This window comes from Cetorhinus maximus, chromosome 9 (assembly GCF_964194155.1).
Source record: "Cetorhinus maximus chromosome 9, sCetMax3.hap1.1, whole genome shotgun sequence".
NCBI lineage: Eukaryota > Metazoa > Chordata > Chondrichthyes > Lamniformes > Cetorhinidae > Cetorhinus > Cetorhinus maximus.
The window spans coordinates 63,849,426-63,873,668 of record NC_135887.1 but is presented as its reverse complement, the minus strand read 5'-3'; the positions used below and the strand labels follow the sequence as shown (position 1 = coordinate 63,873,668).

Genomic DNA, 24,243 nt, shown 5'->3' with positions numbered 1-24,243 from the left:
TGAACTTTAACACCTCTAACAGTAAGCAAAAAGACAGTTTCCAATGTACCCAGGGGCCTGTATATATTTCCAATGTGTAATTCCAGGATCGCCCACTCAGAAATAAAGTGTGTGGTGTGGAGCAAGCAGCTTTCAACCCAGACTCCCAGTAATTCCACACATCCACGTGAACAGTTACCTCACAAAACTGTCTTCAGCACTGGTGATCTGCGAGATGACCCCAGGGCTCATGTTCGAGAACACATCCACCAATAATCCACCTGTAGATGGATACGTGGGGGCTGAATTCACCAAATGAGCTGATCCAAGACCCAGGAGATCAGCAGACAAGGATGGAGAAGCCTGTAAAAGGAACAAGTATTACAACAGTCTTAAAGAAAACTCCCTCTGTTTAAAAAAATAAACTGGTGAAGGATTTTTACAATTACAATGCAGAACAATAAAGTGCTCAAATTCACCAGTTTCCAAGGCTTGCATTTATACTTAAGAACAGAGTAGGATTAAACAATATGGCCAATTGAGCCTACTCTGCCATTCAATGCCATCATATTATGCGCTTCTAATTGCATTGTTAACACTTCCTTAATAACACATTCCAGCATTTTCCCAACAACTGATGTTAGGCTAACTGACCTCTAGTTCACTGCTTTCTGTCTCCTTTATGGAAAACTGGTGTAATATTTGCCAACTTCCAATCTAATGGGGCCATTCCTGAATCTAAAGAATTTGGGAAAACAATCGCTAGCACATCCACTATCTCTGCAGCTATCTCTTTTAGAATCCCAAAGGTGTAGGCATCAGGACTTGGAGATTCATTGGATTTTAGTCCCTCAAGTTTCTCCAATACTTTATCTCTGCTGTTATTAATTTCCCTAATGTTCTCTCTTTTTAGCTTCAAGGTCATCATTTATTTCTGGTATGGAACTCGTGTCTTCAACTGTGAAGGTGGACACAAAATATTTGTTCAATGCTCTGCCATTTCCTCATTCCCCATGATCATTTCTCCTGTCTCTGCTTCTAAGGGAGCAACATTTACTTTAGCTACTCTATTCCTTTTTGTATACTTACAAAAACTCTTACAATATGCTTTTACATTTCTGGCTCGTTTACTCTCATTCAAGTTTATCCCTTTTTACCAGCTTTTTGGTGACCCTCTGTTGGTTTATAAAACACTCCCAATCCTCAGACTTGCTACTGTTTTCTGCAACGTTATAAGCCTCTTCTTTTAATCTCATACTATCCTTAGCTTCCTGAGTGAGCCATGGGTGGGCCATCCTTGCTCAGTTTTTAATTTTCAATGGAAAGTATTTTTGGTGAACATTTTGAATTGATTCTTTAAATGTTTCATGTTAACTGTTCATTTACCTCCATACCTTTTAGTCTATTTACCCATTTAACCTTAAGCCAGTTCTCTCCTCATACCTACGTAATTGGCTTTGTTTAAGTTTAAGATTTTTGTTTGTAATTGGAATATGCCACTTTCAAACTTAACATGGAATTGAATGGTATTATGGTCACTATTTCCCAATGGATTTTTGGCTATGACATTACTAATTAACTCTGCTTCATTACACAATACCAGATCCAACATAGCTTTATTCCTAGCCGGTTCCACGGCTCCAAAAAACTGTCACAAAACATTCTGCAAACTCATCTTCTAGACCATTCTTGCCAATTTTATTGTATAAGGGATTAAACTTCCCCACAATTATTACATTTCCTTTGTTACAGGCTCTAATGATTTCTTGTTTAATGCTCTGCCCAATGGTATAAATACTGTTGGCGAGCCTATAGACTACTCCCACCAGTGTTATCTGACTCTTGCTACTCCTAATTTCCACCCATACCGATTCTATTTCATGATCTTCAGAAGCCAGATCCTTTCTCATGAATGCCCTTATGTCATCCTTTAATATAAGGACTACCCCACCTCCTTTACTATTCCAAAACACTGTGTACCCTGGGATATTTATTTCCTAACCGTGATCATCTTGTAACCATATGTCTGTAATAGCGATTAGATCTAAATTATTTACCTCTATTTGTGCCATTAGTCCATCTATCATATTGCAGATGCTTTGTGCATTCAGATAAAGAACATGTAATTTGATTTGTTTTACTTCTATTTCCTTCAATGACCTTATTCACTGATGTACATTTTTTGTTAAACTCTCTGTCCCTTCCTGTCTCACTCTGCTTGTCTTTAACCACATCACTATATTGTTGATACCTCAACCTTTCTCTTTATATTTCTGAGTCTCCCTTCATCTGAACCCTCCCCACCCCCTCCCACCTCTGTTAGTTTAAAGCCCTGTCCACATCATTAGTTATTCGATTGGCTAGGACACTGGTCCCAGCCCAGTTCAAGTGTAGCCCATACCAACAAAATAACTTACTCTTCCCTGAGTACTGATGCCAATGGCCCACAAATCGAAACTCCTTTTTCCCATGCCACTCTATGAGCCACATGTTTAATTTTCTAATCTGTTTAACTCTACACCAATTGATGCGTGGCCCTAACTCCTGATTCTCTTGGTAGAACATCATTTCTGGTTCTACCTATGCTATTGGTTCCCACATGGACCATGACAGCTGGATCCTCCCTCTCCAGCTGCAAGGAGATGTCCTTAACCCTGGCACTAGGCAGGCAACACAACCTTCAGAGCTCGCTGAAGTAGCTGCAGAGAGCTGTATTTTTCCCCTTGGCTATACTGTCTCCTATCACAAACACATCCTCTTCTCTCCACCTATTTGAATGGCATCCTTCACCATGGCGCCATGGTCAGTCCACTCATCCACCTTGCAGTCCTTCTCCTCATCCACAAAGATAGCAAGCAGCTCATAACTGTTGGACAAAGTCAGGAGTTGAAGCTCCTCCATCACCACATGCTGGGTCCCCTTGCCTGCCTGTTACAACCTTCTGTTCCTCTTCAAATAGGGTCATGGGATCTCTAACATCCATGTGGACTACACAAAAAGGCAGGTGGAGCCTCAATTTAGCGTTTTGTTCAAAATACAGCATCCTTGGATCCCTTTCACACATTTCAAAGTATTTCACGTATAATTAATCACTGGCATTAAGTATGCAAGAATGGCAGCCAACCTGCGCACAGTTTGATCCTATAATCAGCAAAATTGTTGAATGGCCAGATCATGTGTTTCACGATGTCGATTAAGAAAGGAATGATGGCCAGGAGACAGGGAAAGCTTCCTGTTCCTTTTCAAATAGTGCCATAGGATCTCTAACATCCATCTGGACTATGCAAACAAGTAGATGGGGCCTCAATTTAACATTTCATCCAAAAGACAAAGCCTCCAACAGTCCATCCCTCCCTCGACACAGCTCTGAGGTGTCAACTCAAGACCTGGAACGGGTTTCAAAGCACAATTTCAGGCTTAAGAAGCAAGAGTGCTACCAACTGAAAGGCTAACAGCTCATCTTATAGCGAACACAAAACAAGCACCATGCGTCACATGACCTAAACCATTTCCTGAGCACAAACTGGTATTCCTTGAAAATAGCTTCAAACAGGCAGTAGAGGGGAAGCCATTCATGCTAGGATTAAATCCCTGTCAGTCACTGAAAAATTCACCTAGTAATAAAACTTGGAGAATCTCAAGAGTGATCAAACGTGCTCTGGGTCAAGGGAAATGGGAGTCTGAGTGAGGAGAGTGCTGGTGAGAGAGGGTGAGATCTGTTCATAACAGCCAATTCCAGAGTCAGAAGCTCACAAGATCAAGACTGGGAGTTGTTCTAAGAACACAAGGAAAATCAGTTAAACAAGTTAACCACAAGCATAAAAGAGAGCAGAGTAAAGCTTGCATTATAAGATGTACAACCATATCTATTTAAGCCACAGAATAAATCTCACTCTACACTGTCCCATCAAATACTGCCAGGGCAGGTACAGCACAGGGTTAGATACAGGGCAGTGGCAAGCAACCGGAAACTTGGGGTCCTGTTTGTGGACTAAGCAGAGGTGTGCTGCAAAGCAGTCACCCAGTCTGCATTTGGTCTCCCTGGTATAGAGGAAAAGTTATGGCAAAACTTTCTAAAGCACTGATTTGCCTGAAGTGGGTATTTTGTCCAATTCTGGGTGTGAGGATTTTGGAGAGGGTGCGGAAAAGATTTTATGAGAATGTTTTCAGGAATGAGGGATTTCAGTAATGTGGATTGAGTGGTGAAGCTAGGACTGTTTCCTTGGAGAAGAGAAGGTTAAGAGGAGATTTGATAGAGATTCAAAATCATGAGGGTTATGGACAGAGTAGATATGGAGAAACTGTTCCCATTGGTGGAAGGTCAAGAAACCAAGGACACAGATTGAAAGTGATTGGCAAAAGAACCAGATGCGACATGAGGAAATTATTTTTTGCAAAGCGAGCGGTTTTTGGATCTTAAATACGCTAACCATTCTAATGATTCTACATATGAGAACCCACTACTGCCTCACAGGGTGTCAATTATACTACATGAGGCACATACCAAGGTGTTCGCCACAGTGGGTTCAGAGTTGCCATTGACATTAGCATTCTGCTCCTTTTTAGCCTCGTCGAGGTCAGTCAGGGTGCTGGATCCCTTCTTCTTTTTCAGTTTGTTCAGGATCGAAGATTCTCTCTCAGGAAATGGCGGCATCTCTTCCAACACAGTTGCCTAGCAAGGATCAGATCAGTCAGCTCTAAGGACATTTGACTTCTGCAAACATGCTCACCAAATTACTGTGAAAACATGATAAAACTAATAAATGTTAAAATACCAATTGGTAAACATTACACTAAGACTGGAATCCTTTTAGCTGATGTGGTCTACCGAGCTCTGTATAACAAGGTTTGATCTCAGTCTATGCTGGAACAACAGTCAGAATACTACAGTTAGCTTTAGCACATGGACCCTGATCATTATACTGCGGAAGGTACCAAGTGAAAACACAGCTCCCTTCTTCCACTCGACTCCAACTCCAGCCTGTGTGCCTGCTGTTTGCTGCCTACTTAGAGACTCTAGACAAAACTATCACTGCTCATCCTCCAGCTGATACTGTTCTCTGCTACTCAATCCCCAGTTTCAGTACTGACTCCAACTGCCCCCTCCCTCTGACTCCCCAGTGCAGTCTTGGAACTTTCTGCTGCCAAATGCAGTCCCAGGTCCCATAGTTCCTTTCCCTTCTAGCCCAGGTCCCACAGCTTACTCTACTCCTGGGGCACAGTGTGGTCATATTCATCCTCGGTTCGTAACTGTGGGTTCAATACAACTAAATACTCTCTTGCATTTCCACTGCTTGAGTAGCTAATGGCAGCTCCCCAGCATATCCTCATCAACAGGACTGACACTCTGAAGGACGCATGAGACACATGAAAATCAGCAAAACGATCAGCAAGTCAGTCATCAAGGGAATTAAAGGATCAGACCACAGTAACTATGAGAAACCGTGCCAAAAATAAAGGAAGGTTGGCGACTATAACCAGGCACCAAAAGGCATGACAGCATTGTGGTTATTTTACTGGTCTAGTAATCCAGAGGCCTGAATGCATATTCCAATGTAACTGATGAATTTGAATTCAGTTAGTTCAATAGAACAGGGATAAAAAGTTGGTAACAGAATAATGGAGACCACAAAACTGCTGAATTGGTGTAAAAACCCATCAGGTTACGAATGCACTTTCGGAAAGAAACCTGCCACCTGCCCTGTATGTGTTGTCATGAGCGTTTTGATCACGGACAATGGTTCATCTTCAAGGGCTAAGAACATTCTGAAAAAGCACTGGGTGGAATTTGCCTATCCGTCAGTTTCATGGCAGGCGGGAGCAAAGAATCAACTGGAAGTGAGAAATTCCGAAACCCGCCGGCATGAAAACAGTTTGCAATGCTCCTGATGGTGGGTTAACAGTGGGTCAGGTATCCCGCTGACTAGCAGCATGAATGCTATTTGCATTCATTACCATCTCATGAAAGCTCATTAAATTAGCTGTGTGCTGGACTCACGTGCTGCCTTCCAATCTTGCTTCACGCCAGTGGGAAATCTTGTTTGAAAAGAGTAGCGTGAAAAGAGAGGAGTCAGATTTCACTTCACTCACGACTTTGAGGTGAATGCAACATACATAGCCTACCTGCCACAGTGCTACTCCAGTCTTGTTGCAATACCAGTGGAATGCCAGACTGTTGCGGCTATAGGGTGTGTCAGCTGTGGCTCAGTTCATAGCACCCTCGCCTTTGAATCAGAGGGTTGTGGGTTCATGTCCCACTCCCGGAAACCAAGAACTGTGATTGTACTCGAAAAGAGTTGCAATCTGTGACTGTTGGTAACTCGAACGAGTTTCCTACAGGTAGGAAGTAGACGATAGAGATTTATAGGGTTGGTCTGCTCCCAGTGACTGCCTCTGTAGTCACAAGGACACCACAATGCAGCAGTACTCAGGCAGGACTGAGCATTCCCACTGGGGTGGGGGGGGGGGGGATGCAATGGCAAGGATGACAAGCACACGGGGAGGGCAAAGGGCTACGAAGGCTTTTGAAAGGGGTTAGTATGAGGGGGAATACATGATCGTGGTGCAAAGAGGCAGGGAGGCTTAGCAAGGGGTTGGAGGGGGAGGGGAATCAATGGAAGGCAGGGGGTAGGAAGACTTTTCAAGGGGGTGGAGGAGGAGGGGGAACAATAGCAGGCAGAGGGGAGACTGAGGGGTGGGAAGCTGGAACCCAACAAGAAAAACTGACAAACAAGATGGTAAATGGGATACCACATGAATAGGAGGAGATGCACGCACACTGTAGAATAGGAAAGAGGGGTGTTAGTGTGGCACGAGGGATGTGTTACATGGACACTCATGGAGGTGTGGTTGGGAAGGGAAACAATGTAGTCGTCAGTCATGAGTGCAATGGGGAACTCATTGAAAATCAAAGTCTTTGGTCTGGGGCTAGTAGGTTGGATGAATGCAGCTCCAACAACACTCAAGAAGCTCAATACCGTCCAGGATGAAGCAGCTCACATCCACAAACATTCACTCCCTCCAGCACCGACACACAGTAACAGCGTTGTGTACCATCTACAAGGTGCAATGCAGGAAATCACCAAAGGCTCCTTGGACAGTATCTTCCAAATCCAAGACCATTACCATCCAAAAGGACGAGGGCAACAGATACATGGGAATACAACCACCTGGTAGTTCCCCTCCAAGTCACTCACTACCCTGATGTGTCTCCGTTCCTTCACTGTCGCTGGGTCAAAATCCAGGAACACCCTCCCTATCGGTACTGTGGGCGTACCTACAGCACATGGACTGAATTGGTTCAAGAAGGCAGCTCACCACCACCTTCTCAAGGCCAACTAGGGATGGGCTATAAATGCTGGCCCAGCCAGGGAAGCCCACACACCCCTGAATGAATTTTAAAAAAACACTCCTTGGGCAGAAGTCAGGAGTCAGAAAGTTGAGACACTCCTTGGGCTAGCAGTCAGGAGTCACAGAGTAGAGACACTCCTTGGGATAGCAGTCAGGAGCCAGAGAGTAGAGACACTCCTTGGGCTAGAAGTCAGGAGTCAGAGAGTAGAGACACTCCTTGGGCTAGCAGACAGGAGTCCAAGCCGGGAATTCCATTTAAAATAACAAGGAGAGAGTGGGAGTTCAGTTTAAAACGCCGAGGAGAGAGTGGGAGTTCAGTTTAAAACAGCGAGGTGAGCCGGGAATTCCATTTAAAACAGCGAGGAGAAAGCCAGGAGATCAGTTTAAAACAGCGAGAAGAGAGCCGGGAGATCAGTTTAATACAGCGAGGGGAGAGCCAGGAGTTCAGTTTAAAACAGCGAGGAGAGAACCAAGAATTCAGCTTAAAACTGCGAGGAGAGAGCTGGGAGTTCCGCTTAATACAACAAGGAGAGAGCGGCAGTTCAGTTCAAAACAGCAAGGAGAGAGCAGGGGTCCAATTTAAAACAGCGTGGAGAGAGCCATGAGTTCAGTTTAAAACAGCGAGGAGAGAACCGGGAGATCAGTTTAAAACAGCGAGAAGAGAACCGGGAGTTCAGTATAAAACAGCGAGGAGGGAGCCGGGAGTTCAGTTTAAAACAGCGAGGACAGAACCGGGAGTTCAGTATAAAACAGCGAGGAGAGAGCCGGGAGTTCAGCTTAAAACAGCGAGGCAAGCCATGAGATTAGCTTACAACAGCGAGGGGAACCTTGAAATTAGTTAAAAACAGCAAGGGGAGCCAGGATCTCTGTTTAAAACAATGAGGAGAGCCAAGAGTTCAGTGTAGAATAGTGAGGAGAGAGCCGTGAGATCAATTTAAAACAGCGAGGAGAGAGCCGGGAATTCAGTTTAAAACAGCAAGGAGAGAGCCGAAAGTTCCGCTTAATACAGCAAGGAGAGAGCGGTAGTTCAGTTCAAAACAGCAAGGAGAGAGCAGCAGTTCAGTTTAAAACAGCGAGGAGAGAGCCGGGAGATCAGTTTAAAACTGCGAGGAGAGCTGGGAGATCAGTTTAAAACAGTGAACAGAGCCGTGAGTTCAATTTAAATCAGCGAGGAGAGAACCAGGAGATCAGTTTAAAACAGTGAAGAGAGAGCCAGGAGATCAGTTTAAAACTGCGAGGAGAGCTGGGAGATCAATTTAAAACATTGAACAGAGCCAGGAGTTCCATTTAAAGCAGTGAGGAGAGAGCCAGGAGTTCGGTGTAAAACAGCGAAGAGAGAGCCATGAGATCAGTTTAAAACAGCGAGGAGAACCGGGAGATCAGTTTAAAATGGCGAGGAGAGAGCGGGGGTTCAGTTTAAAACAGTGATGCAACCCAGGAGTTCAGTTTAAAACAGTGAGGAGAGAGCCGGGAGTTCAGTTTCAAACAACGAGGAGAGCTGCGAATTACATTTAAAACAGCAAGAGAGCCGGGAACTCAGTTTAAAATAGCGAGGGGACAGCGGGAGTTTAGTTTAAAACACCGAAGAGAGCCCAGAGATCAGTTTAAAACAGTGAGGAGAGAGCCCGGAGTTCAATTTAAAACAGAGAGGAGAACAGAGAGTTAAATTTTAAACAGTGAAGAGAGAGCCGGGAGATCAGTTTAAAGCAGCGAGCAGAGCCAGAATTTCTGTTCAAAACAGCGAGGAGAGAGCAGGAGTTCAGGCAGGGAGAGCGGACCGGTGTGAGAAGGGCAGCAGCAGCGGGAGACTAAAACCAGCGGCAGAGAGAGAGAGGCCCAGCACACGGGGAGCGGACCTGCATGAAAAGGGCAGTAGCGGTGGGAGATAAAAACCAGCGGCAGAGAGCCCCTTCAACCTGTTTCTACCTGTCAGAGCCGAAGTGTGACGTCAAAGGAAATCAGGTAGGTCATTGGTGAGTATCTCAGAAATTTCTGCCTCTTGGGTGGGCAAAGCTGGAGAGGGCGCGAGTGAGCTTGGACCCGATTGGCGCCCATGATTGGGCCCACGCCGCCATTTTATGCAGGTGGGCCAATTAAGGCCCGCCCAGCATATTTGCCGACTCCCGTGGATAGCGGGAGTGTGCGGGCGGCGGCGGGTGTGCACAGACTGCCGGGTCCAATGGCGACCCGGCAGTCTGTTTGAAAGAAGGCTTGGCAGCCTCCTGTAGGCTGCTCACAATGGCCAATTCCAGGTCACACCGCAGGGGGTCGGCTGAGCAGGGCACGCTGGAGGGAAAGGCAGAGGAGTAGGCCAGGCTGCAGGGTCTGCCACAGGAGCAGGGCAGGCTGCAGGGTAGGCCAATGCACCCCTCGTTTTTCAGATGAATGCCTTGCTGCCCTCCTCAAGGAGGTGGCAGCACGGCAGGAGGTGTTGGTCCCCCAGGATGGGAGGAGGGGAGACCCCCCCCCACATGACCAAACATGCATGGGAGATGGCGGCGGAGGTGGTGAGCTCCCACGACGTGGTGCGGCACACCTGGATCCAGTGCCGTAAGCGCATCAACGATTTGTTGCGCTCTGGAAGGGTGAGTACCATGTTGGCATTGGGCATTTAACCCAGCAGGTAGCCTTAGCCTTTGAGCACCAGCCCCCCCCCCGCCTCCCCCATTCCAAGTCTTACTGTTGAGACTGCATTGAATTATGCTGGGTATTTTTCCTACGCTAGGTGGGCAAGCAGATAGCGCCCGTGCTTAGATCAGCCTGAGTGGTTCATGAGATGAGTTCTCCCCCGCACCATGCGTTGCTCTTAGTCGCACATGATTAGTCTGGGGGCAACCTGCAGGAGATGCAGCTAGGCACATGCTCAGAACTTTAACACATGTCCTATTCACGGTAATGAGACGGTGGAAGGGGAGCCTCAAGGTGTCATGGCCAAGAACCATCTGCTGCCCTCGACGCTGCAGGTAGTTGCGCCTCCTTGCTATGGGAGCAAAGACCATGTGTTTCCTAAAGTGATGTACGCAGAATGTGTCCAAGGTAGCCATTGGAGGGGTTGGGAGCAGGCGTATTATCTTTGTATGACTGATCAGCAGTAGTGGGGAGAGGAGGCACTGGAGGCCTAATATGGGCCACTGTGGTTGGGGTGTGCATGCAAAGTCCATGTGCAAATTGCCGCAATGAATGGTGTTTTCTGTTTCTCAGGAGAAGAATGCTCATAATGCGTCAGAGCGTTCGAGGACTAGAGGCGGCCAGGCTCACCTCATGATGTTAAGCCGCTTCGAACAGGAGGCCCTGGAGCTTGAGAGGCACCATGCACTCAGGTCAATTGGTGTCGGTGAGGCTAGGGTGGAACGGCCAGGTGTTTGAGATCTGCAATGTCCTCCCAACATACATAGCACAGATGATTGTTTAATTTGTTATTGTTGCAACATTGCTCATTCACAGAGTGGTATGTGTCAGAGGTGTGGACCATAGAAAAAGGTCCTTTAGCCCTTCAAGGATGTGCGGGTCAAACACGTACCTAAGTCTACTAATCCCACTTCCCAGCACTATGCCCATAGCCTTGTATGCCATGGCATCACAACTGCACATCCAAATACTTATTACATGTGAGGAGGGTTTCTGCGTCCACCACCTTTTCAGGCAGTGCATTCCTCATTCCCAACACCCACTGTGTGCAAAAGTTGCTCATCACATCCCCTGTCAACCTCATGCCCTTACCTTAAATCTATGCCACCTGGTTATTGATCCCTCCACCAAGGGGAAATGTTCCTTTCTGTCAACCCTATCTATGCCCCTCATAAGTTTATACACCTCATTCATGTCACCCCTCAATCTCCTCTGCTCCAGGGGAAATAACCCCAGTCTATGCTAGCTCTCCTCATAAGTCAAACTCTCCAGCCCAGCCAGCACACTGGTCAGCGACCTCTGCACTCTCTCCACTCCAATCACATCCCTCCTGTGAAGCGCATTTCACAACTGCACGCAGAACTATAGCTGTGGCCTAGGCAGCATTTTCTGCAGTTGGAACATTATCTCCTCGCTCATATATTCTATGCCTCGGCTAATAAAGGCAAGTACGGCATTTGCCTTCTTAAATACCTTATGTACCTGTCCCGCAACCTTAAGGGACCTGTTGACATGCACAGCAAGGTCCCTCTGATCCTCCTTACTTTCCACAGTCCTACCATTCATCATGTATTCCCATGCCTTGTTCGTCCTGCCCAAGTGCATCACCTCACACTTATCCACATTACATTCCATTTGGCATTCATCAGCCCATCTGACTAGCCTGTCTATATCCGCCTGTAATGTAAGGCTTTCCTCCTCACTATTTGCCACCCCACCAATGTTCGTCTCCATAGGTTCTGGAAGGTTGAGCGCATAATGAGCCAGGGGAAAAGGGATGAAGTGTGTCACTGTGTGCACGCTAACTGATCCACTGTCCTTGTTGTTCATTTCAGCATCATCAGAGCACGGCCGCCAGGAGGAACTGCAAATGCCCCTTCTCACACCTGAGGGCCCTCAAGTGTTACCTGTGTCACACCATTTCTGCGAGGCAGGCACTAGCGCAGATACTGGCACCTCAGTGGGCATTGGAACATTGGCTAGTGTCCCTGGGCGCAGTGGAGAGGGCACTTCACAATCACTGGAGGAGCTGGCAGAAACGGAGAGTGCCGATGGCGCCAGCAGTCAGAGGACCGTAGGGGACCAGGCAGATGTTCAGTGGGTGCCTGATGATGTGCCTCTGGAGTCATCCGCAACGCAGCAGCTGCAGGAAAAGCGGCCGGGTGTGCGGGAGCATCTGAGAGTGATACATGACGCTGTGCTTCGCTTGGTGTCCGTGGCGGAGGAGTCCACGCAGAGCATCACTGATGCAATGAGCCTCGTGGCAGAGCATCATGCTTCCTCCATGGAGAGAGTGGCGACTCTTGTGGAGAGGGGCCTCCAGGAGAACAATCAGGTCTTCCAGGGGTTACGCTCGGACCTGCAAGCCCTCACAGCGCCAGTGGCCACAGCTGGTCAGTGCCAATGTGAGAAATGATGTGGGCTTCAAGCTTCCCAGCTTGTTGCCCATCCATCGACGGTGAGCAGGGAGCTCTGAGGCAACCTCACATTGGTGCAGCAGCTGCCTGTCGTATCTGTGGGCTCCTCACACGGCGCTCCGAGTGAGGGCGACAACTCCTCCGCCCCTCTCCCAGTGACCGCTTCATCAGGTGAGGCTGCGACGACTGGGGTGATGCCAGCTGTGGAACTGGCAGATCCCTCCCAGGCAAGCCCAGCACAGGCTCCACGGGCCAGAGGACGACCGCGAGGTCATCGAGGCCAACAGGAGGGCAGAGTCAGCAGCTGTTTTAGATGCTGCAGTCCACACAGGCAAGTTTAAAATACTTTCTCCAATAAATACCCCACAAAGCAAAGTGATGAGCCCACTTGGCCCTCTTATCCCGCCCATGGCTGAGGTTCATAGAAAAATCTCTTATCTGCCTGCCCATTGCGCCCGTGCGCCGACCCGAAGATCGCATGGGCACCTGAAAATCGCAGTCGATTGACGAATTAAGGGCCTTAACTAGCCCGTTAATTAATGGCGGGCACGCATCGAACTTCATCGCACGCCCGCCCATCGAAATATCGCGATGGTGCGCGGTGACATTAGGACGCTCGCCCAATGTCACTGCGCGTCATTTTACATGCTGACATGTGGGGCCCGCCCCCCGCACGTCAAACAGAAAATTCTGCCCCGTGTCTCTTTTGCTTGGCCAAGTAGTTTAAATCAGGAGACTTTATAACAGCTGAAGAGTACAGTTAAGAAATTCACTTTTAAAATATTTAACATCCAAATTAATTAATTAAATAGAATAGAAATGGCTGGGCAGGCAATGTATTGCACCTGTAGCATGTGAGAGGTGGTGGAGGATTATCACAGAATCACAGAATTAGGAAAGACATTCTTCTGCTGAGGGACTTCGAGCTGGTGCGATCCAGGGTGACCGCATCTGCAGCAAGTGCTGCCTGATCGAGGAACTTTGACTCGGTTGATGAGCTGGGATCCCAGCTGCGAGCACTGTGACAAATCAGGGAGGGGGAGAGTTACCTGGACACTGTGTTTCAGGAGACAGTCACACCACTTAGATTAATTACTTCAAATTTGGACCGTGGTCAGGGATACGAGGGTGTGACTGCGAGTGAGGCAGGTATGAGGATCCAGAATTTGCTTTCAAGGAGCCTCAGCTAGTGCCCCCGCTCAACAGGTACAAGGTCCTTTTTCCCGGTGTTGACGAGGGCACAGACTGCAGGGAGAATGAGCGAACTGACCACAGCACTGTGGTACAGGGTGCCATTCAAGTGGGGGGAGAAAAGAGAAATGTACTAGTAATGGGGGATAGCATAGTTAGAGGAATAGATACAGTTCTCTGCAGCAAAGAGAGAGTCCCAAAGGCTGTGATGCCTAGTGGCCAAGGTTAAGGACATCTCTTCTGGGCTGGAGCGGAACTTGGGAGTGGGAGGAGAAGGGTCCAGCTGTCGTGGTCCACATAGGTACCAATGACATAAGTAGGGCTAGGAAAGACGTTCTGCTAAGGGACTACGAGCAGCTCGGGGCTAAATTAAAAATCAGAACCACAAAAGTAATAATCTCCATATTACTACCTGAGCCATGTGGCATAGGGTAAATACGATTAGAGAGGTAAATGCGTGGTTCAAAGATTGGTGTGGGAGAAATGGGTTCCGATTCATGGAGCACTGACACCAGTACTGGGGAAGGAGAGATCTGTTCCATTGGGGTGGGCTTTATCTGAACCGTGCTGAGACCAGTGTCCTGGCGAATTGTACAGCTAGGGTTGTAGATAGAACTTCAAACTAATTAGTGGGGGGGGGAGGGTTCAATTGAAGGGAAGTTTAAAAAATCAAAAAGAAACAAGAGAGCAGAGGTGCAGGGTAGTGAAGAGGCGAATGATAATCAAAGTGTGACAGGAAGGGGCAGAAAATATAAGCAGAAGAGTGCAGCAGAAGTTAGAACCAGAATGAGTAATAATGGTAAAAAGTCGAAGCGTAAGGCTCTTTATCCAAATGCATGCAGTATTTGTAACAAGATAGATGAGTTGACGGCACAAATAGAAATAAATGAATATGGCTTGATAGCTATTACAGAGACATGGTTGCAGGGTGACCAAGACTGGGAACTCAATATTCAAGGGTATTCGACATTTCACAAAAATAGGCAGAAAGGAAAAGGAGATGGGGTAGCTTTGTTAATAAAGGAAGGTATCAGGGCGGCGGTGAGTAGTGATATAGATGCAATAGATCGTGATGTGGAATCAGTTGGGTGGAAATAAGGAATAGCAAGGGGAAGAAGTCACGGGTGGGGCTTGTCTAAAGGCACCCGAAGAGTTGCCTCACAGTTCGACAAAGTATAAATTGGGAAATAAAGGAGGTGGGTAAGAAGGGCGCTACAATTGTCCTGGGTGATTTTAATCTGCATATTGACTGGACAAATCAGATTGGCAGGGTTAACATGGAAGACGAATTTGTAGAGTGCATCAGGGATTAGAGCAATACGCTGCAGAACCTACCCAGGAACAGGCTATTTTAGATCTAGTAATGTGTAATGAGGGGGGATTAATAAGAGATATTGCAGTTAAGGATCCTCTAGGGGGTAGTGATCACAACATGGTAGAATTTCAAATTCAGTTTGAGGGCGAGCAACTCGGGTCTCAAGCCAGTGCCCTCAATTTAAATAAGTACAATTACAGAGTTATGAAGAAAGAGTTATCTAAAGCGAGCTGGGAAAATAGACTGAGAGGAAGGTCAGTGGATGAGCAGTGGCAAACATATAAGCGGGTATTTCATTATGCTCAGCAAAAATTTATCCCGGTCAAAAACAATTCAATGAGAGGGATGAACCACCTGTGGTTAACATAGGTGTCAGAGTATCTGAACAAACACTGAGGCACGCAAAACGGCGAAAACTAGTGGTAGGCCAGAGGATTGGGAATTTTTTTAGGAGCCAGCAACGGATGACTAAAAAGCTAATAAAGAGGGAGAAAATTGATTATGAAAGTAAATTGGTAAGAAATATAAAAACAAACAGCAAGAGCTTCTACGGGTATATAAAAAGCGAGTGGCCAAAGAAAGCGTGGGACCCTTGGAGGATGCGATTGGAGAATTGATAACGGGGAACAGGGAAGTGGCAGATAATTTAAACCAATATTTTGCATCGGTCTTCACAATGGAGGACACTATAAACGTCCCAAAGATATCAGATAATCAAGGAGCTAATGGAAGGAAAGATCTTGTAACACTCTGCAACGAGGGGCAAAGTATTTGACAAACTAATGGGACTAAAGGCAGACAAGTTGCCAGGTCCCGATGGCCTGCATCCAAGGTTTTTAAAGGAAGTGATCGGAATATTCCAGAACTCACTGGATTCTGGGAGGGTCCCAGCAGATTGGAAAACTGCTACTGTGACGCCCCTGTTCAAGAAGGGAGGGAGACAAAAAGCAGGAAACTATAGGCCAGTCAGCCTAACGTCTGTCATTGGGAAAATGTTAGAATCCATCATTAAGGAAGAAATAGCAGGTTATTTGGAAAAGCTTAATACAATCAAACAGAGTCAACATGGTTTTGTGAAAGGAAAATCATGTTTGACAAATTTGCTAGAGTTCTTTGAGGATATAACAAGCAGAGTTGATAAAGAGGAATCAGTAGATGTAGTGTATTCGGATTTCTAGAAGGCATTCGATAATGTGCCACATAAAATTGGTTGTTGCACAAGATAGGAGCGCATGGATTGAGGATTCATTAACACACAGAAGACAGAGTCGGGATTAATGGGTCTTTTACAGGATGGAAAGACGTAACTAGTCGAGTGCCACAAGGATCAGTCCTAGGGCCTCAATTATTTCCTATCTATATTAATGACTTGGAGGAGGGGGCAGAGTGTAATGTATCCAAACTTGCTGATGATACAAAAATAGGTGGGAGGGCATGTTGTGATAAGGACATAAGGAATCTGCATGGGGATATAGACAGATTGAGTGGGCAAAAACTTAGCAGATGGAGTTTAATGTAGGGAAGTGTGAGGTCATGCACTTTGGTAGGAAGAATCAAAAGGCAGACTATTATTTAAATGGAGAGAGACTCCAAAAATGTGCAGCACAGAGGGATCTGGATGTTCCTGTGCATGAAACACAAAAAGTTAGCATGCAAGTGCAACAAGTAATTAAGAAGGCAAATGGAATTTTGGCCTGTATTACTAGGTGGTCATAGTTTAAAAATAGGAAAGTCTTGTTACAACTGTAAAGGGTGTTGGTGAGGCAGCACCTGGAGTACTGTGTATAGTTGTGGTCCCCATATTTAAGAAAGAATATACTGGCATTGGAGGCAGTTCAAAAGAGGTTCACCAAGCTGATTCCTGGGATGAAGGGGTTGACTTATCAAGAACGGCTAAACAGGTTAGGCCTTTATTCATTAGAGTTTAGAAGAATGAGGGGTGATCTTATTGAAACGTACAAGATTCTGAGGGGGCTTGACAAGCTCGATGTTGAGAAGGTGTTTTCACTAGTGGAGGAACCTTGAACTAGGGGTCATAGTTACAGAATAAGGGGACACTTATTTAAAACTAAGATGCAAAGAAATTTCTTCTCTCAGGGGGTAGTGAATGTCTGGAATTCTCTACCCTAGAGAGTTGCCGAGGCTAGATCACAGAGTATTTAAAGAGGAGGTGGATCGATTTTTGAAATATTGAGGAGTTGAGGGTTATAAGGAGCTGGCACGAAAGAGCAGTTGAGGCCTGGGGGAAATCAGCCATGATCGTATTGAATGGCGGGGCAGGCTTGAGGGGCCGAATGGCCTACTCCTGCTCCTATTTCTTATGTTATGTTAACCACTAGACATTGTTTTCTTACAATTTATGCTCAGCCCTTACTTCTCATTTTCACCCACTACTCTCTCCAAAATCTTTTGCAGTTTCTCTTCAGAGTCCACAATAACAGCAGTATCATCAACATATATTATTAAAGTTGCAACTTCCAACTAATAATCCAGGAAGTTCTTTAATCTCTCTAAGAATATTTTCACGATACAAATTGAATAAATCTGGGGAGAAAACACACCCATCTGATCCCTCTTTTAATCTTCACAAAATCGCTTAGATCATTCTCAACTTTTACAGCTACAGCTTGTTCCGAATAAAGATTTATCACTCTAAGATCTTAGCTATCAAGATCAAGAGACCTGAAAATGCTCATTAGTTCTTCATGTTTCATCTGATCAAGTGCCTTACGATGATCAATCAATAAAACACATGCATACATCTTTTTTCATCTTTTTTGGCTATAACATCTTTGTGACCAAGGTCAAGAGACTTGAACATGCTCATCAGTTCTTCATGTTTCATCTTATCAAGTACCTTACTACAATCATTAAAACACATGGTTACATCTTTTTTCATCTCAATGGCTCTTTCTGATAGCATGCATACCATAAAGATAGCATTTCTCGTTCCTCTATCTTCTACAAAACCACATTGAAGAGCTAAGATTTCTGGTTTTATCTTGCTCCTGACCCTTTTCACCAATACTCGAAGAAGGATCTTAGTAATGTGACTCAGGCTGATGGTGCGATGGAGTTCACATTCAATTGCTCTGGGCTTTTTAGGGAGCACAATAAATATTCATTTACTTAAGTCATAAACTTCATTAAAGATGAGAGTCTGTTTGTCTATTCTAAAGTTATCTAAACTTTTAATTTGCTCGATCGGCTATTTCATCTGGGCCTTTGGTTTTATTGTTTTTCATCTTATTTTTTGCTGGTCTTACTTCATTTTTCATGATTTTTGCACCATCACATTGAATTTAATCATGTCAAGATCACTGTTAGTTAAATGCTCTAAGCAGGTTATCTCAGTCTGGCTCATTACTAAATCTAGCATAGCCTGCCCTGGTGCTGGAACTAGAACATATTGCTCCAACTATCTTGAATGTATTCAGGAAATGTATTAGGGGTCGAGAAGGGAGGCAGGGTGGAGCATAGGGAGCCAAGCAGGGTCCAGTGGAAGAAGTTGAGGGAATGGCACAGATCAGTGAAAGGGACAGAGGGAACAGGGAGAGGATGCTGGGTCAGCAAAGCAAGACAGAGAGAAGGCAGGCAGAGGGACAGCCAACATGTCAATATGTGCACACAAGTAGACAAGGAGTGAACTAGAAAACTAGAAAAGGTTGATAATAGCTCTTCACAAAGACAAGATGCAGTAAATTAAAAACCTGAACTGGTAAGTCTCGCAGATACAACAGGGGCAAGAGAAGGTCAGAGTCGCGCAGACATGGATACACCAAAGTGCAGATATCTCTGAAGCTCCTGTACCTACCAGGATGTCAGTGCTTGCTATAGAACTGAGCCTCAGGTATTCCACTGCCCTCTGCTGCAGCTCTACATCCGAATTCCTCGATTGACTGTCACTACGAAGCACGATTTGAATGGTAGACTTAATCTCAGGAAACAGGTTCATCAACTTGATATATGTGGAAAGGAGGAGGGCTCTCGTGGGCACGCTGCACAGGTGGAACTTGGAATGTAGCAGATTGAATTGTACTAAAGGGCTGAAAGCAAAAAAAAAAGCTTCACAACAACAGAAGACCCATACAGGAAACAAAGCAGCCAAATAGAAGCGAGTTCCCACAAACAACAATGAGATAAAAGACCTGATAATCTGTTTTAGTTGTTACTGGGCAGATAAATATTGGCCAGTGCTGTGGGATCTTTTCCATTCACTTCAGAGGGCAGATGAATCATCACATCTTATCTGAAAGACGACAGCTCCAACAGTGCAGCATTCCATCAGTATCACACTGAAGTGTCAGCTTAAATTATGTGTTCAAGTTTGTGGAGTGGGAGTGAATATGGGCTAAGTGTTGCCAACTAGGTCAAGTTTGAAATAAAAGAAAGCCAGATTATGGAACACCCTCCTAATGTAATGAAAGAAGTACTGCACTCTTAACAGTTTAATATAGCCTGGTAGCTCTAGGTAATCACCTATCACAGAATTTCAAATGTATTGTTATCACGAAGGACTGACCACAGCTTTTCTCTGTTGGTAAAGGTAGTGAGTCACACAGCCATGTGGGCCAGAAAGTTCCCAGGTTCAATTCTCAAATTGGGCCAAGTTAGCTGACCTGAGCTGGGCCTGCAATCTGGGGGCTATAATTGGCCTCAGAGGGCTAGGAAGGGGAATTCTGCAGGGATTCTATACCTGATCCCTGTCCAGAAATCCCTCCTGGAATGTGCCCTTGCCAAATGAGGACAAAAATCTAATCTGGCAGTGATGCTACTATGTGAAACAGCCCGTAACACTCACTAGAATAGTCACCTGGGAATGGTGCCCATTAATTGTGAAACAGTACCACAAGAAAAATGGCAAAGTAAAAACATTGTTATAATGGGAATATAATTTTGTTTTAAACTCCAAGGGCACAAGGGAGCAAAATTATTATTGCATAATTATTTCATAAGTACTCAAGTGTTAATATTCATTGTACTTATTAGATTAGGTCCGTCTGAAAGTACAGTACCAGCACACAGAATAATGTTTTAGTCACTCTATGTTCCGCTGTGCTTGAACACTGAATCCTACCAGTGCAACTGTACACCTGCCAAGCAGCAAGTGCTGCTACATCTAATGACTAGATAAAGCCCACAATGGACCTGTGTCTGCTGCAAAAACTAAAACATACATACAGCACTTAGCTAGAGCAGCAAATCGCACCCTTTGTGCAAGAATTTTGAGGGAGGAAGAGCTCAATGCACCATTTCAGGCCCAGCTAACTAGCTGCTGATTGGCAGATGTAGTCACTGTACAACAGTCCACCACAAAGCAAAGATGAGATGCCACAGCAAATAGCTTTCCAAAGGAGAGTAAGTGCAGCAAATTCAACTAACCTGGATCTTGGATCACCAGCAACAAGGTTTCCAAACTCTCCCAGGATATATCCACCCACTTTCACGAGGTTCTCATGGCAAGCAGGGGCTTGAAGGGCCTGTCAAAAAATAACACACATTAATCTCCAGAATCAATATTTAATTACATTAAACATTTAATTACATAAAAATTACAATACAAACTGGTCATCAGCTCCACTAGTCTGTTTCAGTCTTTATTCTACATGAGTAGTCGTCCTAATCCCATGTGTCCACTCTCCTTGTCTTATTCTTTACCTCCAACTACACATCTAAACTATTGTTAAATCAAGCAGCATTACCAGAGTACAATGTCCCAAAGAACTTCATAATAATCCAAGAAATATTGACACAGGGTCACAAGAGGAAATATTAAGACAAATGATCAAAAACTTGGTCAAATGAATGTCTTAAACGAGGGAATTCCAGAGCTTAGTGCCTAGCGAGCTGAAGACACACCACCATGGTTGAGTGAAGGAAGTAAGGGATTCACAAAAGGCTAACATGGAGGAATGCAGATTTCTCAGAGGGTTCTCGGATTGGAGGAGATTACAGGTAGGAAGTGAATGGAGGGATTTGAGCTCAAGATTGAGAATTTTTAAATCAAGGTGTGGTGAACTGGAAGCTAATGTAGGTCTGCAAGCAAAGGGATGATAGATGAATGGGACTTGGTCCAAGTTAGGATATGGTTAACTGAGTTTTAGATGATTTCAAGTTTAAAGAATGTGGAAGATGAGAGACTGGTCTAGAAAGCATTTGGATAGTCAAGGCCATTGGTAACAAAGGCATGGATGAGGGAGAGGTGATGGGGTGATGAATTTGGTTTCCAGTCATTGGAAACAGCCCATTTCTATCTACTCTATTCATCCCTTCATAATTTTAAACACTTCTATCAAATAAAATCACCCTGGAATTTCCTCCTTACTAATGAAAACAGGCATATAGTCGAGGGCTTGTAATAGATTTCAAACTTCAGTTCATTTTACAAAATGTACATTAAAATATGTCTTTACCATACAGCTGTTTTCTTAAAAAAAAAGTAAACCTTCCAATGACTAACCATTTACAAAATACTGGTAAGCTTGCTCTTTAGTGAGATAATTAGATGCTTATTGTTTGCTTTAATACGCAACTTTTTTTTTGATATACGAACTGACATTAAGATTAGGAAAAGGCACTCAGCTTAATGTACTTTCTGACATTTATAGAACACAAAAGCAAGAAGAGACCTTTAATCAGTACACTCCTATCAGACACGTCATTTAAAAAGTAGATTAAAAATACACTTTACCTGGCTCAGCGTCTGTTTTCCATACACCTTTGTAAACCCACTTGATATTTTCCCATATTAAAGATGCTTTATATACAGTTGTGGCTGGATGCATTAAAAGACAACTGAATGCAAAACTTAATCACATTATTGTGAAATTGTAATTTTTTTGAATGATTTTGTTTAAAACTTTATTTTGGGCATTAGAAATTTCAGTTATTGTGAAATGAAATTGTCAGATTAAATGTTCCCAGAAAACATTGTGAATGATTTGTGGGGAAATGACGATATTAAGACTTGGAGTGTGATGTGACAGGCAATCGCTAAAATTAAAACTCCTCTCAGAGCCAGAGTGGAGTCACAGTCAAGCATTACTGAAAAGTTGACATTTTTATTCTGGGATTTCCCATAGGAAGATGTTCATACAGAATATATGATCATGTTCTAGGTTTTGTTTTTATCATATATACCCGAGAAAAACCTGAAGATAAACAGTAGTAGCTTAACTATGATTACCAGACCCCATGATTACCACGCACCCATCACCCTCAAACACAAACGATTAAATGGCAACATTATACAGTGATCGGTGAGTTTCAACAGGACAGCTCCTGCTATTGCCTAGCGGACAAAGACCATGGTGCAGTATTGATGCATACATACCAGATTCTGACCAGTCAATTAACTGATCCCACCTGGATGAAGGCTTCGGTGTTTCAATTACTCCCTCTGCATCCAAGCTAGGATCAATGAGCCAGGGACCCTGCTCTGGGTCAATGTTCAACAAGTGTGTCTGTGTGTGAGCGTGATTGTGTGTGTATTCATGCACGCACGTGACTGTGCATGTGTTCGTGTGTGTACGTGTGTCTGTGTATACGCACGTGCATGTGTGCACGTGTGTGCCTGTGTGTTTTAAGTGTGAGGACAGAATGGGGCTCAATTATGATGTCATCTACAAAGCAAATGTCCTTCCGACAATCATATTTTGGGCTCAAATGAAGGAAGTCCTAGAGTGAGGTACTGTGGGAGTCAGTGTCTTCAGGAGCGAAGGGAAAAATAGTGGCAAAATTTCATAAAATTCGTGAAGATATATACCACAGTACAATGAATGATGGTCAGAATAGTCCAACGTCAGGTTCAGACAGCATCAAAAAATCATTACCTATACTCTGAAAATCTGGAGATGTATGAAAAGTTATGTGACTGATATACATGACTGAAATATGCACTGTCATACATCATCATCAAGAGGGAACAACATCGGGTTGGATAATGACTTGCCTCAAACACGGTCTTGGCAGCATAACCCTGCACATCATCGCGATTGACGACAATCTGAATGACTCGATACCACACCTCCTCACTAACGTAGTCACCAGCAATTCGGATCAAGTTCAAGATGGTGTCGACATACCAAGTGTAGTCCACAGCATACCTCTCGGCCAGGATTGCTACTTTCAAAACCTAGAGTGAGGTAATGGACTGATGAGACCTACAAAAATCCTCAATGGTCCAATTAATAATGTCCCAAGACTAGGCTGACACTCCAATACAATACTAAGGTAGTGCTGCATTTTCAAAAATGCTGTATGTTGGATGAAACATTAAACAAATGTCCTATCTGTCCTCTCAGGTGGACGGAATAAGTTCCATAGCACTATTTTGAAAAAGAGAAAGGAAGTTCTTCCTGGTGTCCTGGCCAATATTTATCCATCAACCAACATCACTAAAAACAGATTATTAGGTTGTTATCTTATTGCTGTTTGTAGGGTCTTGCTGTGCGCAATTTGGCTGCCACAGTTCCATATTACAACAATGGTTACACTTCAAAAGTACTTCATTGTCTGTGAAACACTTTGGGATGCCTTGAAGTTGTGAAAGGTGCTGTAGAAATGTAAGTTTGTTCTTTCTTTACAAAGATGAGGGAGATTTTCCAGGTTGAAGCCCTGCTCTGTGCCAATTTCACTTAGCATGGTGTGGGAATATTTCAATCAGCCTCAATGCTCCCAGCTGACCTCAGAAGGGACGGTGAACCATGTTCCTGGTCTACAGATTCCTCATTACAATTCACTATGTTTGGCACACTCTAAGAATGCAGGGTATTAGTTACAGAATGAGCCTGTGACAAATGCTGTCAGAGAATGGTAGAAGATAGGTGCAATTCTCCAAAATGCTTCGCTGATTTCAGTTGTATGTCTGTGTGCAAGTCTGTCCCTACATTACCTATAAGGAGGGTCATTACAAGCCAGATCTAGCTTGATGGCCAGGACAAACCTTCAACATGTATCACAATGACAGTGGGAAAGCCTTGCGGAGACCAGCTGGGACAATGAGTAATGCTACCAGTCCTGAAAAATGGCTATAATAAGGATGACTCAGTTACCGATTCCAGTTTTACACCAGAGGCTTCCAACCTACAGAGAGATAACATAAGAACTAGGAGCAGGAGTATGCAATTCAGCCCCTCGAGCCTGCCCCGCCATTCAATACGATCATGGCTGATCTCATTTCGGCCTCAATTCCAATTTTCCGCCCTCTCCCCATAACCTTTCAACCATTACTAATTAAAAATCTGTCTATCTCCTCCTTAAATTTATTCAGTGTCCCGGCATCCACTGCACTCTGAGGTAGTGAATTCCACAGATTCACACGACCCTTTGAGAAAAGTAATTCCTCCTCATCTCTGATTTAAA

The 24,243-nt window shown here is 44.7% G+C and overlaps 1 protein-coding gene across 1 annotated transcript in view; it reads right to left on the bottom strand.

The window, feature by feature from the left end:
* LOC144684694 (AP-2 complex subunit alpha-2-like) overlaps window positions 1-24,243 on the bottom strand; it is a 103,821-nt gene that overhangs the window by 34,784 nt on the left and 44,794 nt on the right. Inside the window, exons 11-15 of the mRNA XM_078548817.1 lie at window positions 22,832-23,014; window positions 20,263-20,360; window positions 18,695-18,926; window positions 4,484-4,651; window positions 179-342 (exon numbers count right to left, since the gene is read on the bottom strand). Coding sequence (XP_078404943.1) covers window positions 179-342; window positions 4,484-4,651; window positions 18,695-18,926; window positions 20,263-20,360; window positions 22,832-23,014 — 845 coding nt within the window. The remainder of the gene's footprint in view (window positions 1-178; window positions 343-4,483; window positions 4,652-18,694; window positions 18,927-20,262; window positions 20,361-22,831; window positions 23,015-24,243) is intronic.